The sequence below is a fragment of the Lepisosteus oculatus genome, chromosome 15 (genome assembly GCF_040954835.1).
Source record: "Lepisosteus oculatus isolate fLepOcu1 chromosome 15, fLepOcu1.hap2, whole genome shotgun sequence".
NCBI classification, from domain to species: domain Eukaryota; kingdom Metazoa; phylum Chordata; class Actinopteri; order Semionotiformes; family Lepisosteidae; genus Lepisosteus; species Lepisosteus oculatus.
This window is the reverse complement of record NC_090710.1, coordinates 2,922,590-2,942,056: the sequence shown is the minus strand read 5'-3', so window position 1 is coordinate 2,942,056 and position 19,467 is coordinate 2,922,590. Positions and strand designations below refer to the sequence as shown.

Here is a 19,467-nt window from a genome sequence, read left to right as displayed (position 1 = left end):
TTACAAACATTCAGTAAATTGCGTGTGAGAAAAACGGAATTTTGTTATAAGAACAAATCTAAGTGATAAAAAATAGCACAACACCAAGACGAAACGTAACAACGAAAAGAATGGGAGAGGAGTTATGGGTTCGAATCGGTAACATACAAAGTTTTCAGTTTTTTGTTTTTGAAGACCTTAATTAAAATTTCCATTTACAGTTGCCATTTCGTGAAAAGTAAAGATTTCTTTGAACATTACATTGATGATATTTACAAAATAAAATAATCCGATTTATCTAATAAACTTTATTATTTTAATGGTTGATTAATGTGTGAAACTAATCAGATCATTTTTTACAGTTAGTTCAAATAACATTAACATTTTTCTAAAAATAAAAGTAGCTATTTCTTTCCAGTAACAGAATAAATACAACATTATTTAAAACAAAACGATCAGTTAAGATCAATATCTTGTTTGAGTTGTGTGTACCGTTTAATGTGTGAATAAGGTAAAGGGAATCATATAAGAAGAATTTTATATGATACACCCTTAACTGAATACCCATACTTAACTGGATACATTAAAGATTTTTTTTTAGTTTATTTCTTCTCCATAATGCACAATCAATGAAACCAACTCAATAATAAACAATAAAGATAATACACGGAGAAGGAAGAATACAGTTGTGAGGATAACATACGGATACGTCAGTGTGAGGTCATCTCTGTGCGAGGCTCACCCTGCGACGTGCGCGCACCGGAGGAGCGCCTGCGCGAGTGTTCCTCGCGACCATATGAGCGGCTGAGAGCAGGGCAGCGGTGAGGCGCAGTTTTCACGGAAGATTTACCACGCAGCGACAATGGGCAAGAAACAGAAAAACAAAGGCGAAGACAGGTAAACGACACTGTAGTTCCGAATACCGTGTGGCACGGGTAACGGCGCGGGCGGCTGGGGTCGTTATGGTTCCACGCAGGAACGCGTGTCTGTGGGTCCATTCTCTCTAGGCCCGTGTTCCAGCTACCTCCTGGTGCGTCTGGTGATGTGCACAGCAGCGCTACCTCACGTCATCGCAGGGAATCGCTTACCGAGGCTAACTTTGAGCCCTCATACGTCTTGTCGGATACGCGGGGCTTTAATTAACAGCGCGATGAGAAGGCAGCGACGCGGTTTCGGAGCAGTGCTGTCGGCCACGCATAGCAGATGCTGTTGTCACGGTCTTTACAACATGTGATCTGCGGGCATACGTGAAGCGGCGGTGGCGCGTCCGTGGGCTCGGTGGCTTGCCCACGTGCGTTGTTGTGCTTTCTGGTGCAAAGCCACCCGGCGTGGCCGCCTGAGCGCGTCCATTGTGTGGCGGCACCGTCCATTGTGCCCGAATGAAGCGCCAGTCGGTGTGGAATTCAGCGAGGGATCCGCTGCACAGTGGCTGAGCATGCATGCCTTCGGAAAGTCATTGTTCCCTGCCTGTTGTCGACCGGTTGTTTTAGGAAAAGTATTTAGTGGACTGGGATTAAAGAACAAAATGATACGGTCCAGCACCTTTCAGATTATTTCCCCCTGGGCTTTACCAATCGTGGCCTCCTAATAATCCCCATCTCTGAACTGGCTTGATCACTCTGCTCTCCTCCCCACTGATAGCTGGTGTGTAGTGAGTGTACTGGCGCACTGTGGCTGCTGTCACATCATATAGGTGGAGGGGAGTCCCCATTACCTGTAAAGCGCTTTGAGGAGAGTGCCAAGAAGAGTGCTATACAAGTGCAAGGAATTATTATTGTAGTTATAATAATTACTGTAATCAATAAGTCACTCATGCTGAGGTGTGTAACGGCACCCAGTTTAGGGGAAACTGCACCAGTTAAGGAAATACTTTCAGAGGGTATAGCTAAGGACTTGATAGGAGCGTGTGCATTATGATTGTAAATGGGTACAACACTGTGGGCGTTGGTACATGAAGGATGTGGCAGCCTCAGGGCACGGTCTGTAGGCTACGCTGGAGAGCTGTCTGGGGACAGATGTCCTCCACTGTGACAGCCCTTGTGCATCTTAACCCTCACAGCCGCTGATAAGACTGGCAGCCACACCCGCCCTCTCTGGGAGAATGGATAAAGGCCAAGAACTTTCCCACAAACCTTTGCAAACATACAGCACGTCAGCAGTGATTTTTATCCTATAGAGGAATTGTTTTGGACACCTACATGGAAAGTGTACGAATGTGTACCATGTCCAGGAGCGATCCTCCTTATGTCTAGAGCCGAGAGCCTTCAAAACTTTCCCAAACCTTTTTAAGTCTGGCCTTAGTTCAGCTCCTGGGCTTTAATGTCGTTGACTTTACTGCATTATTGTGAATGTATGTGCTTGGTTTTATTATGCAGTGCCACAGAGGTGCTACATAAAGGTTGGCATCGTTTCTCTTAGTGAGCACTGTTACAGGTGACGTAAGGCAATTGACTGCCGCAAACAGTGTGGAGATTTGTTTTTTTTCCAGGTCCTCAATTCCAGAGGCGAGAAGTCTAAGTTTAGAATTGTCTGGTTGACGGCTGTGTGAACGCGTCACCTGCCCTCGCTGGCGGAGAGGTGCGTCGGCAGCTCTGCTGTTCTGTCTCGGGCTGGAGGGCCAGCTTACCCTGCTTGTGTGTCGTCGCCGGCCTCTCCGCCGTGAGGGGCACACATAGCTGTGACATACAAAAGAAGCAGTTTATGAGCCAGTCTTTTTTTTACGGCTTTATCCAGCCCAGGGTCACAGGGGAACTTTCTTGCATTCAGTGGGCCAAGGCCGGGTTCAGCCTGGAGGGGATGCCAGTCCTTTGCAGGGCAAACGCCGACACAAACAAGCACACACTCACACCAGGGCCAGTTTTCCCAGAAGCCAGTAAACCCACCAGCATGTCTGTGAATTGTGGAAGGAAAATCGGAGCACTCAGAGGGAACCCACGTGAACGTGAGGAGAACATTCAGACTCCACACAGACAGCACCCCAGGTTCAGAATTGAGCTCAAGGCCTTGGTGCTGCTAGATAGCGATGCCAACCTCTGCGCCACAATACCACCATAACACTCACTTCTTATTTTTTTGTCTTGTGCAAAAAACACGTAAATTTCAGTGAAATCACTGACCTCAATCACAAGCCCTCGGTCGATGATGGTCTGGAAGCAATCTTGAAAAGCTATTTCTTGTACTTACTGTGCAAGAAATGCAACATGCATGCAAACCAGGGAAGTGGGGTGTAATTCTAAAACTTTCATAGGTAAATGTAGGGATGTGGAATAGACTGACCTGCTTTTGTAAAGCCTGGCACTCCATGCAAAGTTATGGCGTAACTCAGATTATTGGACTGTATGAAAGTTTTACTTTGTGTGTTTTCTCTGAAGTGTGCTTCATTCTGCTGTGCACATTGGAGAGGGGTGGCATTAGGGCATTTCTCGAACTCTGAGCTTTTGTGTTGGTGAGCAAATCTCCAGATTCTTCAGGCAGGACTAGAGGAAGTTCCCTGGGGTGAAATCCTCATCAGTCCTAAACTGTATAAGAATAATTTGTAAGACTGGGGGGGGGGGGTTGTCTCTTTAGGGTCTGGAGTGAAGGTTGTTTTGCATTCAAGAAGACATGTAGTGGGGGTATGCTTGGTATTACCTGGTATTAGATGATATAGCAGCCAGCCAGGAGTAGTAGATGCACCTTGGGACACATGAGCATGGTATCTGGTATCCATGTCTACAAGGCTAACACTGCAGGTGAGTCCTCGCTGAAGGGGATCTGTCCCTGTTGTTCTGGTCGGCCCAGCTGTGTGAATGGGCTCATTGACAGCTCCCAGCCCAGGCAGATGCCCATGTTGCCTTTACACTGCAGAAAACAGGAGACCCTGCAGGCCCCAGAGGAGCTGGAGTTAAACCCTCACCCTTTAACTTCTTTGCTTTGCGAGGGGGGGGGGAAAGCTTTGTTTGCTGGAAAGTGGTTTCTAAGATGGACATGACAGGGCTGCATCATAATGATATCAATGTTTAGGAAGTGCCCGTTAATTATTTGCTGGGAAAAAAATGACCCGACTCCGCCCAATCCTGGTTACAGTTCTCAAATTGAGGGAGTTTCCTTTTCAGGTCGGTCGGAGGCATCTGTTATTACAAATCTCACAGATGCAACAGTTGCATTCAGGCTTATTGCCATCCTGAATCGTAGGTATGATAACGTGGGCACTGGGTCCGGCGTGCCACCCCAGGTTAGCGCCGGGCCTCGCGGAGACTGAGGTGTATGTTGACGGAAGTCTGCGCCTTTGCTGCGGTGCCCAGCCGTTCCTGTGTGACTCCGGCCAGCTGGCCCGTTCCCAGCTGCTGCCCTCGAGCTGCCGGCCAGCATTCCTGTCCTCCTGGGAGGAGCTCTGCTCAGGGCCTGGCTGATGGGGAGTCTTGGCTGCCAGGGCTGGAACTGAATTGGAACAAGACACGCTCTTCTCTTTAAAGACCCCAAGCCCATTGTTTCTATGAATGCTTTTGGTTTCTCTCTTGGCTAACAAACTCTACCTTTACCAGCAATAAAACTGATCCCGGTGTTGCTGTTTCGCGTACCTCCTGCTCCTAACCCGAAGTCGGAGATGCTTTTTTTAGCCCAGTCTCGTTAGACTGGTCCGAGTTTTTGAAAACCTTATCTTCAGTGAGTACTTTTGACCAGATCACTTCCTCGCAGTTTTCTACTAAATAGGTTCTGTAAGACTGCTATGGCACAATGTAGCAGGTGTTCACAAGTCAAGCCATTTCATGACTGCTTTCTCGCTATAGTCATCATCATCTGCCATCATCTTTAAATAGCCAGTACATTACGCCACCTATTGTACATATCAGAGGGAAAATGTTAGCGTATAATACTGGATCTTTAATACACACCACCTGCCTCACTTGCTTGTTCTACACCTCAGCCACCCTCTCTGAAGAGAAGGTCACTTGTGCCCTATGGTCCGTGTTTCATACCTTGCTGATTCTGGGGAAATCCGTTGGCTTGCCTTTGAGGATTTTCAATCCTTTGTTCAGTTACAAAGTTCTGTCGTCTGTTTTTTTTTCATCATTTTAAAATTCCATGTTTTTTCTTCTGAAGACTGTGTGTAAATCCACTTCAGTTTTTTTTGGAGTTCATGCAGATTTTCTTGCCAATAAATTCCCTGCCTGAAACTGTAGCACCAATAAATCCTTTGTGCCACAGAGTGTGCTGTCGTCTTTTGTCCCGCTTTCAAAGGCTTAAATGTAATTGGCCGTCGTTTACAGTCCTGCATACAGTCGTGGTCACCACACTGTGGAAAAGACGTCGTCTCGGTATCATCCTCAAAATGATTGATTCAAATCGACCCGGTAGTTTTTTTTAGAGCGAGCGGTGTTGTGGGAAATCCTTCATCAAAGGATCAGGACACAGTCTTGCGTGGATTCAGTTGTTTTATTGAGCTCAATAATGACATCGACGCACGTTGGGTCTGCCTCACAGAACAGACTGCAAGCTCTTCCCAGCTCTTACATACAGTATGATCTCAGGAAGAAGTTTTGTTTCACCGGTTCATGGGTATTTGTCTTGCCCTTTTGATATGTAGCATGAGTTGACCGGTTGGTCCTGTCCTTTGATGTGAAGCTGTCTTTTGATATGTTAAGACAGCCGACACATTACACAATGTGCTTGAATTAATACTGTAGTGTTGAATACAGATCAATTATACATATATTTTCCATCAATGATATATATAAGTGTTCTATGTTCTACTTCAGCGGTGAAACACGAACCAGAGGGCCTGAGTGAAACCTGTGCAGAAGGGCTTTGAAACCTAAGAACAGGGCACTCCGATACACAAAGAGTTGTGGGAGTTGGAATAAGCTACGCAGTCATGTTGTTGAAGCCAATGACCCGGAATCTTTTAAGAAACGGATGGATGAGATTCTTGGATCAGATGATCACTAACTACCAGATGGACTAGTTGGTCCAAGTGGTCTCCTCTGATTTGTAACCATCTTTACGTTCTGAAGATGTCTGTTTCATCACTCAGGATTTGTGCTTGGTCAGCAGTTTCTTTCCGTGCTGGAATGTGTACCAGCCCTGCCCCTGAGCTTTCGGTTTTTTCCACTTCTGATGCAACAGTACGCAATAACACAGTAAGACCCCATTTAAAAAGAGCTTTCCACAATCTGCTTTTCCTGAATGCTTCAGAGCTGAAAATAAGTGGAACATTTTTTGTCAGCTTCCTCTCTAAACTGCACTTGCATTTTGTTTTTGAGTGAGCCATACCCTAATTCAGGTGTGTCTGCAGATTTGTGTTCAAACTCAGCTCTTAAGGCACTAAAACGGTTGGTTGCTGATTTACCTGGAATAATTTGACCGCTTCAAACAGTTCTGTGTGAGCTGCTGCATTAAAGAGACCTTTCAAACCTGCAGGCGCACTGGCCCTCCAGGACCAGGACTGGACAGCCCTGTTCTAATGTAAGTTAATGGTGGCATTTTGGCAGAGCTTTTATTACTGGGAAAAGTGTAAAGCTGCATTTTACTGCATTCATATTGGGCAGCAGAAAGCTGGACAACAGGCAGGAGTTTAGAGGTTTAATTTATGAGTGCACCATCAGAGTGGTTGGCATCTTAACTGTGGGTTTTCCCATCTGTAGGTCCCATGCATTAATACGTTAAAACTGGCTGAGTTAAAGTTATTTTTTATTTTTTATGTTGAATAGTCTATAAAAACTGCACGATTGAGTTAGCTACCCTATTACATTGTTGAGTTCATGTGTCTAGATTTGGAAGTTGCTGCTTCTGAATTTGGCGGTGTGGTGAAGGGTCGTCTTATTGGGTTGTTCTCGGTTTTAATTTCACTTCCCTTTAGTTTGTGTTTTGTAGTTCCATCTCCAAATACCATCAGGATACACTTATTAAGTCTCACACAGTCTCTAATTGCCTGGCATGCTTATCTGATTTTATACTGTGTTCAACATATTTTAGTCTTGCTAGTAGTTTAACGACGGAATGTCGACTTGTTTTGTTCTTTTATAGCAAGGAAGATGGCATTACATTTCAGAAATAATCTTGCTGTGGGAGAACCTAAAGTGCTTATTGTTAAAAGGTCTTGCTTCTCTCAGATTCATGATGTATACTTGCATGTTTCCTAAAGCTCTGGAATTGCAGAGCTGCTGGCTAAGTCACACTCTGGCATTGACTTCCCTGTGCAGCCTCTGAGCCTCTTTCACAACCATCAGTGTTTCAGGCTTGTGTCTCGATAATAATTTACACTAAATGGATTCTGAAGCTGTTACTGCTCAGTGTTGAGTCTTTGTTCTCAAGTGGGGTGGCAATTGGAAGAAACCGGGGTCCCTGGCAAATGTCCCTTTCAAGAATGCCCCATCATTTGCCCTGAGGCCTACTGTGCCTTAACTAATGTGTTACTTGAGTAAAGATCTGGCTGCCTGTTTATAGAGATCTAACTCTTTTTCCTCAGTGTTTTTTTTGGTGAGATTTCAAGGGAGGCGTGCATAATGATCAGAGATGAAGGACTCCGGATGAAGCAGAGGAGCAAATCTAAGCACTTTGTAAGAGGCGACTGAAGGAGTGAGGTCTGCTGAGAGGGTGTAGTACAGCAGTGGGCTCGTCCCCTGGGTGTCATTCTTAGTAGAAGCAGGAACTGGAAAAATCTCTTTCACTAATGAACAATTGTTCAAGGTGAGCATCTGTTATGTTATGTAACTGAGTCTTAGCCGCTACAGTATTGGGTAACTTCCAATAAGTTTTAAGTCTGTACGTGTGGCATCTGAAAGAAATTGGCAGTACATCTGAAAGCACTTAAGTGTGCTAAATTTATTTTTATATGATTACTGGCTTTTGAGTTTCACAGGGCTAAGTAACGGAGGTCAATTTCCAGTTGAGAAAATATTTGAAGCCTGTTTTTTTTTTCAAATGCTTGACGCTTACAGGTATCTTCTGTGTAGGGCTGGGCGATATGGCCAAAAACATTATCCCGATAAAAAATTTCATATCAGTCGATATCGAGAATTATCACGATAGATGTCAAATCATTATTTCTTTCAAATTTAAAGGCAGATTTTTTTTGTTGGCAGATTTTGAAAGTTGAAGAAACCAGACAGTTAATTCGTAAATTAAACAACTTTTTATTTTAAGAACACAACAATCACTTGCCAAACGGCAGAAACTTTAAACAAATCTGTTAGCTGCCCGGTCTGCAACACTCACGCGTGCTCGCGCAAAGCATAAACATATATATCGAACATTTATCGAACTTTTGTTAAAATTATATAGCGATAATTATCGTTATCGAATAATCGACGCCCCCATGGGTGTGTTTTGGTTTCCCAGTTCCAGCAGCACTCTGACCTCTGCGGAGGGCGGCCGGAATCTGTGTTGAATTCCCCCACTCTGCTCTTCCGTCCTAGCGCCAAAGACGACGTCGACATCGATGCCCTGGCTGCTGAGATAGAGGGCGCGGGAGCCGCCAAGGAGCAGGACGCCGCCAAGGGCAAGGGCAAAAAGAAGAAGAACAAGAAGACTCAGGATTTCGAGTAGGTCTCCCTGAGGGGACCCCCACTCCCCACATTGAGGGCAGGGGCTTTGAATATTAGCCTTAGCCAGAAATATCAGGCAAAATCAGGGATCAGTTCTGGGACACTGGCATTGTATCTGTATAGACTGGCTCAATTTGAAGAGAGGAAGTGGTTCCTAATGTTGTGAAGAACAAGAGAGAACATAAAGAGGTTTTAGAAAATAAGCACAGTTCCAGTTACACAATATCCAGGCTCACCGGCAGCATTGTATTACAAACAACCTGCCCTTCTTACCTGTAGCTCATCCTGTTGTGAAACATTTGTTTGCTACCATCTGAGGGATTATTGTTATTGCAATCTAGACTGTGGCACATTCGCATTTAGCATCTGATTAAGAAAATGCAGACAAGGATGGTCTCTGCTTCGTTATTTTGGAAACTCATGACCTATTAATTTTTTTGTAATATGTCTACTTGCTGATATTTTTTTCTTCTTTGCTTGCCTTTCAGTGAGGATGATATCCTTAAGGAACTAGAGGAGCTCAGCCTAGAAAACCAAGGAGCAAAATCTAACAAGGTACTCTCTTTAGTATTTTGTGTGGTGTGGACAAATTGAAAAGAACCACATTTGTCCTGCAAATGTCTCCATTGGTCCTGGTGACAATGATGTTAACAGATTTGATTGCGCGTGCACGTAAAGCAACAGATTTCCAATAGTTAGAATAGAACAGCATTCAAATAATTTAAAGAGATTAGTATATTGCTGTTATATTGGTTAAACCACTGAAAATAAACATAGCCCAAATATTCTAGTCTTTTAGGGAGTAGTTAATGTGGCTTCTGGAAGCATGTTTTAGTAAACATGCCCATAAAGGGCATCTGCTTTCATGGATGAACTGTAGGGCAGCCTTCCAAGGCATGATTCTGACTAGAGCTATCTGTGGTTAGCTTATTCTGGGGTTTCTAGCGATTGTAAAGGACTGTTGCCTTTTGAGGTACTGTACCATATCCTTCGGCATCTGGCGGCGTTTCCTCTGCACGTAGAAATGCACGAGTCGGTAACCCTTGCCTTCTCTCGCCTCTCTGCCCCGATGTTGATTCAGAAAGCCGAAGGCGCTGAGGAGGCAGCCGAGCCTGGCCCCACCAAGGCCGAAAAGAAGAAAACCCGCAAGGGGAACAAGAAGGCCAGCTTGGATGAGGATGAGGACGAGGGGCAGGTTGAAGATGACGTGGAGAACGGCGTCCAGAAACCCCAGAAGACATCGGAGCCGGCTGCTCCGCCTGCTGCTTCTGACTCTGAAGGTGATGACCTCAGGCCGGGCAAGAAAGGCCGAGGGGCAAAAAAGGGGGCCAGGAAGGCTCCCCCCTCGGAGTCGGACGATGAGGATGGAGGTGCGAAGAGCCGGGCAGCTGATCCTGCGGGCGACAGCGACGAGGATTCGGAAGAGCGTTCCCGGGGCAGCAGGAAGGCCCAGCAGAAAAGCCAGAGGGCTAAAGCGGGCAGGGCCGACAGCGGCGGGGAGGAGGAGGACGAGGAAGAGGAGGACGGCTCCTTCAAGCTGAAGACGGCGGCGCAGAAGAAGGCGGAGAAGAAGGAGCGAGAGCGCAAGAAGAAGGAGGAGGAGAAGGCCCGGCTGAGGAAGCTGAAGGAGAAGGATGAGGACAAGGAGAAGAGCACAGAGGGGGCCAAGAAGGCTCCCGTCCCGGCGGCGCCGGCTCCCAGCTCAGAGCCCAAAAAGCTGGAGAGCGCCGTGTCTGAGGAGAAGGAGGGCGGCGATGCTAAAGAGGGTGAGTCTCCCTTCGTCTCTATTCTTGTCCTCTTGGACAGTAGTGTGCGTCTTCCCTTCTGAAGGGGCTGTAGTCTCCCGGTTTCAGGCTTTCATTCCGCCTCTGTTCTACATGGCCCAGTTGATCGGATTGTTCGCTTAACTGGACCAGTTTGACACTTGTCAGAGACTCTGTAAGCCTTCTGCATTCAGGCCCTGGAGGTCCGGAGTTGCAGTGCGGGAGAGGGAGTTGTGATGTGTTTCCGTCAGGGAGAGGCGTGACACATCGATCACTTCACCAGGAATAATCACCAGTTATAGTCATAACTCGGCTCTTTGGCACAGGAAGAAGGGCAAAATTATCCATTTAATCACGGATTAAGCCATTATAAAAACAAAAGATAGCAATGTATTTTCCAGTGTGTAACTAAGGTGAAACACTTTAAAATGGTTACAAAAAGTAGGTAGATAATTTATGAATCCCATATGGGAAATTCAAGTAATTACAAAAGTAAAATATGTTGTGTTTGACTCCCTAAAGAATGTTTGACTCTCAGAAACCAGAATTGGGGATTCTCTGCTCCTGATATATCCTCGGGCTCTTGCCGATGCCCAGTTTTGACTTGTGTACTCCTGACCTGAATTCAGCCCTTGGTGCCGTGTTTTTTTTTTCACTTCTCAGCTTGTGTTGCCTGCTGTACTTTCCCTGATGCTTTCTATTCTAAAAAGCAATTCACAGATGTGCGAAACATTGTAGGACGAATAACAGGGATCGAAGCGTTCATCATATTTGTCTCCACGCGTTGTTCATTGAAGATGTGAAATCAGAAATGAAATGGATAACCTCGGCTTATAAAAGAACCTCCAACACGTGAACAATGGGTTAATGTTGTGAATGAGATCTATATAATGGAAAAAATAACTTTCTCTCAGATTGCCGGCAGAGCGGTTTAACAAATACTGGGAAACATGGATTAAATGTATCTCCCTACAGGGACCTGATTTTAGATTACGAGAAAATATGCAGTGATATCTATGTGTGGACTTTTTTGTGTGTTGTGTTTCTTATCAAACAATTGTATTTTTTTTGGTGTATGGCCCTCCATACCTGCTGGCATAATGTAAATAGTTCATTTTATTTATACAATGTAACAAAAATGAAAAAAGATGAAGGCAAATGTTTATTCTGCTGTTTTGGTTCTGTTTCGTAAAAGTTAAAAAAAAAAAAGAAATGGATAACCTCACAAGCAAGAAAGCTCAGTGCTAATTTCACGGTACTGGGCACAGTCCTGCTTAGATATCTGGCAGAAGGGGGTTCAGAATGTGCGCACCGGGGTTACCAGGGCTGGGCCGCTGGGCACAGCTGCTCGTTAACGCCCCTCTGCTTGCTGTGCTGTTGCAGAGGAGGGCGAGGGCGACAAGAAGAAGAAGAAGGACAAGAAGAAGAAGGGCGAGAAGGAGGAGAAGGAAAAGGAGAAGAAGAAGGGTCCCAGCAAGGCCACGGTCAGGGCCATGCAGGAGGCACTGGCCCGGATGAAGGAGGAGGAGGAGCGCGCCAGGCAGGAGGAAGAGGAGCGCCTCCGACGCCTGGAGGAGATGGAGGCGCAGAGGCTGGAGCAGGTGGGTGGGCCGGCTTTTCTGAACACCGCGGCGTGTGGGGCTGTGTGCTTCATGGCCGGTTAGCAGGACCAGCAGCCTTCTGATTGAAGGCGTCTCAAAACCCGTTGCTGGAAGGAACGCTTGGATAGCTAGTCACACAATCGCAATGACACCCCCCAATTCGGACAGGCAGAGCAAAAACCGTAATTGGGGATTCCATATTGGTGGCATAGAGCGATAAAAAGTCTAAGCTTTCTATAAAATTGTTTTTACAGGGTATTCTTGTTATAAAAAGGCAAAGACAAGAAAGGAGGGGGCAGAAATATTTGAAATGATTTTTACACCAGTGATGGCATGTTGTGTGCTGTGCTGTAGTTTGGATACACTGTAGCAAGCCTGGGGTAGAGATGGCATGAGACATGATAATGTCTATAAAATGTATTTACACATGTATAAAACAAGGCTCCACACATTAGCTAGGAAGGGTTTGGTTTGTGCGGTGGCCACAGTAGATCCTCTTCAGTTTCAAATAGATTTTTTTGTGCAGAGCTTCTACTTGGGCCTGGAGCTCCTGTGAAGGAAAAAGAGGGAAAAAGTGAGAAATCCTTTGCTGCTGACAAAGAGACTGACAAGCTGTTGAAGTCAGCTGCGCTCTGTCTTTAGGTTTTCATTGCTGTTACCCTAGTCTTCAAACGAGCTTAAACTTGACACTCGTTACATCTGGGGATGAAAGACAATCGTTGACTTTTCAAAAGGGGTTTTGAATTTTACTTACCTTGTTTCTCTCCACTGCCTCATTCAGGTTGGTCAACAGCAGCTGTTTATACTGTAGTTTCTGTTTCAAGAAAAATGATCCCATCAGATCCAGTGCAAACCTGCCAATACTCTCCTTCCCTTAAGTACTACCATTCATGGATAATTGGTGATATGTTTTAAACTAAGAGTGGAAAAAAGGAGCCACTCAAGAGCTCTAACACATCTCTAAGGTAGTTGGTCTTCTGTACTGGAAGAAGAGCTTGAAATCTGGATGTTCAACCTTCTTGGAAAGTTTTTGTTTGGTCAGTGGGTCCCCAAAAAGGTGCTGATTGAAATTACTGGAGTGACTGGATGTGCATATTCGTAATTTTCAGAGGATGTTGCCCTCAGCCAGGGAGCAAAATGATTAAGCTTTGTTGTATTTTCTTAGTTAAAATGCTTTTCATAATTTTCATGTGAAAATTCTTCAGGATGTGAATTCAAATGTCACCTGAAATATCGAGAAGGGGAGGTCTTACCAGTACTGGCTACTGGACCAGAACCGGAACCGGATGATGGCAATAAAGGTCAAATTGTCCCTTCTCATGTTACTGCTCTTCTAGAGCTGCTTTTTAGCAAAACATGTATTATACAAACTCGAAAACTTGCCCACAATCCCGATTCTGAATATCTGTGTCTGGTCTGCGTGAGGCTTCTGAACAAGAGGTTTGTGCACAATCCCAGTTTCTCGGAGGAGAGCGAGCAGAAGAGAACACATACCTGTTTGAAGGCCTTCAGCCTGTCCTCTGTTGCTTTCCATGTGAGGAAAGCTTTCCGCTGAGGGATAAAGGCAGTAATTATTTACAATACTACCCAAGCTATTCTTAAATTTAAATCTACAAACTGTTTATCTCAATTTACGTATTGCAGATACTTGTAGAATAACATTTTTATGAGGCATGATGCATCATAAGATGTGGTTCATCTGATGTGACTAACAGCTACAGACAGTAGCATGGTAGAAGAAAAAAATATTTTTCATTGTGAGGGAACATAAACTAACATATAGAAGTTGTGCAGCCTTTCCAGCCAGTAAGAAGATGGAATTTACTCTCTCCCATTAAATCAACAAAGGTGAAAACACTCACCTCTATGTACCTCACTGTGGCCAAAATTTGGTCTCTGATTGTGTCCAGGTGCTTTCTTTCTTCAGTTCTCTTTCTTATCTATAAAAGGAACACCAAGCGATGTGTTAAAATCTGCCATTTCAATTTATTTGCGATACCACGAGATCTGGATGGCATAAAACTGGAAGAGAGAGTGGACAAAGGAAAAAGAATCTCCCATATTTGGAGTTTGCAGTCATTAATCAGCTTGGCTTCACAGGTGTCCTCGCTGTGAAAGGTAGGACCAGAATAGGTGGTGGAAAGAAGCAAAACATTGTTTATTTTTTAAAATGTCAAGATGTTCTATATTACAAGTTACCACAGGTGCAGGTCATACCTTTCGTTCGGTGTCCAGAATGTCTGCAGTCAAGCTGTCTCTCCTGTTGCTCTGTTTGGGGGAAAAAAAAACAAGTTAGAACTGTGAATAGATTACCTCATTTTTCATTTATGATCAAACAGCTGTGTCTGTAATTCCATTTTTAATTCTTCTTTCCTCCATTCTTTTTTGGATTTGCTTGAGTGTTTTGGGTAATTGTCTTGTTGCAAGGTCCACTTACGGTTCCGTTTCAGTTTTTGATAGATGGCCTCACATTCTCCTCAAGTACTCTCTGGTACAGTGTGGAATTCCTTGTTGACTATGATGAAAAGCTGGCCAGACCCTGAGGCAGAAAAGCAGCCCCAAACCATAATGCTTCCACCACCATGCTTTACAGCTGGTTTGAGGTTCGTTTGGTCAAAGGCAATTTTTGGTTTTCACCAAACATGACGTCTGGCATTGTGGCCAAACAGCTCTACCTTCGTCTCATCGGTCCAGAGCACATTGTTCCAATCGTCCTGATCTTCACCTAGGTGTTGTCTGGCAGACATCAGTTATGCATCTATATTCTTTTTTGAGAGCAGAGACTTCTTCCTTCCTGACCTCGCATGTAGGGCAAAGTTGTGCAGTCTCTTCCGGATGGTTGACTCAATCTCTTTGACATTGACTGAGGCAAGCCTGCAAATCCCTTGATGTTATCCTGGTGTTCTTGGAGACGTCTTGCAGCGTCTTTCGGTCAGCTCTTGGACTGAATTTGGTGAGACAACCTGGCCTGGATAGATTGCCAGTGGTTTGAAATTTTCTCCATTTGTAGATGATCTTTCTGACAGCGGGAGTGATTGACTACAAATTGCTGGAAATGGCTTTAAAACCCTTCCCAGACTCATCATAGTCATCAACAGTCTTTCTTCTGAGGGCCTCAGACGGCTCTTTTGATCTTGGCATGACGTAGCCACACACCTAAATTGCTGAGACCCAACCAGACCACAGCTTTCTGATGTTTATAGAAGGCAGTGCGCTCCACGCTACTCTCTATTGATGTTCTAATCATTTGCACCTGTTTTGGTGCACCTGATTCTAATTTGAGGCATTTGATGCAATGGTAAAGGTAGGGGTGTACTGACTTTATCCACACAAGGAAATTGCATTTCTGTTTATTTAAATAGTACAAATGAGTGCAGAATGGGATTTCTCAATGTTATTTTAAAAAAATAAGATCACTTTTATAAGTATTGTTGAAATGATGATCAAATATCCTTTTGTCCAAAAATGTAAAAAAAGACAAGCCTTTTCATTGGGTGTACATACTTTTTCACACCACTGTAAATCCTGTAGTTTATGTATGAAGTGTCCTGTATGGTGTACTCACCAGTTTCTTATAGTAGTCACACATATACGCATGGGTTTCTTCCCAGCTTCTTCCTGATCTCTCCACAGTGGTGCAGAACTCTTCAAAAGAGAGTTCCCTGGTCATCTGGAACCTGATCATGTAGAAATCATTGTTTTAGGTTTCAGCACATTCTAAATCCACCTTCACCGCCACTTCTAGTACTTGGTTCAGCACTTTAAGTGACTGTAAAAACACACGACAACTTAATGCTAGAATGAGAAACTTCCATGATAAACAAAACAAGCGGTATAGTATCGTTGCTGCTGTCTTTGGCCAGCCCAGACTGACACACAGAGGAGAGGAGCTTACTCGCAGTCGGAGTCCTCCTCGCTGTCTTCACTTCCACTATGAATAGTGAAGATCACTGCAAAGAGAGACACACAAGATTTCCTGCAATTACAACTGCTGAAATATGGCTTTAATCAGCTTCAACTCTTTTTCTTTGCCAGTAAATCCAACAGCTGGGATCCTCCTTGGAGCTGAGTCCAAGATAAATGTTCTTTGAAGAATGATGGTTGTTCAATGACACTTCTCATTGTTATTATTTCCCTTCTTTTGGTACTTGAACTGTTAGTAGAAAAAAGCTGCTGTAGACAAGGAGTATCCCCAGTCAGAGCTGTAACAGAATGCAGTTCCGAATACTGTAGTTACTGACTGTCATGACGCCTGCATACTTACCAGACTCATAGCTTCCAATTGTGTCAAACATCCTGGTACCTAAAAAGAGGGACAAGTCCATCATGACATTGAGCAAGTGTGCGAGCGTCACATTATCACACTACTCTGCACAGGGAAACAGCAGGCCTGCCAGTGTCAGAGCTCTGCTAACTGATCCAGGTCACTGCTCACATGTGTAGCTCTTGTATTTCGTCGTGATAAAAGACCCCACGTCCACAAATCGACAGTAATGTGCTCTTAATCTCTTTTACTTTTTTATCACCATAATTTAAAATCCGGGTAATAAAATGCTAATAACTCTTAATTTGATTAGTGAAAGTGTATCGGAGATGTTGAAGTAAACGTAAACACGTCCGTGCTGTTTTATGACGTCACGGCAGGGTAACCGTAGTCATGGCAACCAAATGGAGTCGGTCAAGCGGAATACAACAAGAAAATGGGAGATGAAACCAGTTTCAGGCATCTTTATATTTATATATTAATATTAATATGATCAAAATAAAGTTGGGGGGAAAAAAACAACTAAATCCAGCAGAGACGAAGCCGGAATGGGCGAGCGGGGGTCTGAGCGCCGATCGCAGTGTCTCTTGTTTTCAGTCACACGTGTCGCAAAGCACCGCAACTCTTTTTCCCGTCTCGTTGTTTGACTCTAGGTGTCGAAATATTTCAATAAAGCACAGGACTGTTAAGCTATCATTGTCTTTCGATCGGATCTCAGTAACTGGTTAACTTTGCGCTGTTTTTCTCCCGTGTTCCAAAACTAGCCCCGAATAAAATAAAACGTCAACCTACCCTTTTCTGAAGAGTAATAACTAGCAGTTTTAAAAAATCCAAACGGCTAATTTGTAGACTTTAAAATGTTTAAGGCAGCGTCCGACTTGTCCGTCTGATCGCCAACTGGTCCAGCGTCGACTGAGCTGTCCGCGCTAATGAGGCGTGTTGACAACACGGACGCTGTGGACATTCTGAATTGTGCGTCACCGCAGACGCGTTTGAATGTGGCGCTGATCATTAGTCAATAATTGGTTAATGACAGTAGCTCGCTAGTATATAGTGCCATACCGAGCACTCATTTCAGGGCCATCTCTAATAGCTACAGCAAATTCAAGTGCAACAGAAAACCAATACTTTTAGGACTCGCACAGTAAAGTATATTTTGTAGGCTGTGGAACAGAGCTTAGCAGTTGTCCATGAAGATAATCACTGAACCCCCAAAAAAGGAAGAGACAATAAAAAAATGACCTTGATATGAACTTTCTGCATCAGTTCAGTTAATTGAAGCACCCTGAACCCGCACGAAAGGGTCTTCATTAAGTAAAGATGATTCCGAGTTAAACTGTGTTCTCCCCTGAGAAACGGTAAAGGTGGTAAAGGCAATTGAAATTATTTTTGTGCTTTTTAGTTTTCTCTTTTGCATCTCAAACTTGACTGAGATATGGCCAAAAGGCTTTTGTTTAATCCACCATACTACTGAAGTAAAGGTCCATTATTAAATAATTCTTTGAGCCTTTTAATTATTTGCTATCAACTCTTGGGCTCACATGGGCACGTCATGTGCAGTGGGTGGCTTTTCTATTTGTGCCGCCTGCCATTCATCTTCTGAGTATTACTTTGCTGGCCAGATTTCACAGCTATAAAATCTGAAAGCAGTGCCACCTCTGGATTCAACTCTTCAGAAGAAGAGATGGAAGATGGAAGGAGACCACTCAGCCCGTCTTCTTCATTTGGTTAGCTTTGTCTGAGGCAGGGCTTGGCTTTCCCGTGATGACCCGTTTTTGAGTGCAGTCCGGTTGCTCAACCAGAAATATAACCTCAAATAAGTCAAAATGTAGGTCACTAATGTATAGTGTATAGCAACGCACTCAGTGAGTTTGTTCTGTGGGCTGGTTTTCTTCATTTGTTTTAGAGTGTCTGTCCTGCAGCATAGCTCCATGTATAACGAGCCTCGTATGTGGAGTTCAGAGATGTTGGGGTTCATCTACCAGACAAACTGGCGCTGCACTAATTTTTAAATCCGGACAGGAGAAGGATGGAGGGGACAGAAATATTTGAAATGATTTTTACACCAGTTATGGCATGTTCTGTGCTTTGCAGCATCTTGGATTCACTGTAGTAAACCCGGGAAAGAGACAGCATGAAACACATTGTCATGTCTATAAAATTGTACAAAACAAGGCTTAACACATGAGCTGGGAAGGGTTGGGTTTCTGCAGTGGCCATAAGAACTTTTCTCAGTGTGGTCTGGTTGCAGGCTGGTTTTCTTCTGCTGTTTTAGGGTGTTTGTCCAGTAGCATGGCGTCACCTCACTCATAAAATCACTTTATGAGCCCTATACAATTTCTTGCATTAGGAATTAATCTTTTCGCATACCCCAGCTTGCTCTCCATGAGACACACTGTCGTGGGGGCTGTGAGTTTCAGTGCAAAACGTGCAGTGGTGTTAATGGATGGGATTCCCCCGAGCAGGTCCTGTGGTCCGTCTCTCCTCTGTCCTGGAGGTGCACGGGGGATTCGGATTAACAACGAGCGCGCCCCTTTCTCGCCCCCCGTAGGAGAGGCTGGAACAGGAGCGCAAGGAGAAGAAGAAGCAGAAGGAGAAGGAGAGGAAGGAGCGCTTGAAGAAGGAGGGCAAGCTCCTGACCAAAGCCCAGAGGGAGGCCCGTGCCAGAGCAGAGGCCACCCTGAGAGCTCTCCAGGCGCAAGGTGGGTAGAGACTGGGGAGAAGAAGCAAGGAAGAAGCGGACAGAAGTGCAGAGGTTAAATTCTGCTCAAGATCTGCCTTTCACTCAGCCCCCTAAGACTTCACTCAGAATGCCCTGTTCAGCTCTGGGCACCAAACCACAGAAAAGTGTATGCTAGCCTCAGCAAGAGTTTAAAGATGAACCACAGGAGTGATTTCTGGTCTCGGTGAATTTGCCATCTAGTTACAGGTTAAGAGATCTAAATCTCTTCAGTCTAGAATAAGGGAGATGGAGAGGAGATTTTGCATTCAGCAGCAAGACAAGGACATGGAGTCAGATGGGATGGAGAACAGAAAATGCTTCTGGTGGCTCAGTTTCAGATTTCAGCTAGATGAAGTTTTAGTTTCTCTTAGCAATTTAATAAGCTTCATTTACTGTACATGCAAGTAGTTAGGAGCATTAAGATAAGTTCTGTCGATGGAAACTAGTTATGAATAGCTCTTGTTTTCCAAGGAATAAAGGATATTTCTTGAACAATACCTGATTCCGTTAAGGAATACCTGTCCAGTGAATCTCTGCCTTGGATATGTAGTTACAGTAGTTGCTTATTTGGTGTTTCATTGATCCAAGGATTTAATTAATCCAGTTAAATGAA

At 44.4% G+C, this 19,467-nt stretch overlaps 1 protein-coding gene across 1 annotated transcript in view; it reads left to right on the top strand.

Annotated features, from left to right (window-relative positions):
• The first annotated feature begins 735 nt into the window (after positions 1-735).
• eif5b (eukaryotic translation initiation factor 5B) overlaps positions 736-19,467 on the top strand; it is a 38,677-nt gene continuing 19,945 nt past the window's right edge. Inside the window, exons 1-6 of the mRNA XM_069178879.1 lie at positions 736-876; positions 8,376-8,501; positions 8,993-9,059; positions 9,586-10,270; positions 11,651-11,868; positions 18,684-18,834. Of these exons, the coding sequence (XP_069034980.1) occupies positions 842-876; positions 8,376-8,501; positions 8,993-9,059; positions 9,586-10,270; positions 11,651-11,868; positions 18,684-18,834 (1,282 nt within the window). The 5' untranslated portion in view covers positions 736-841. The remainder of the gene's footprint in view (positions 877-8,375; positions 8,502-8,992; positions 9,060-9,585; positions 10,271-11,650; positions 11,869-18,683; positions 18,835-19,467) is intronic.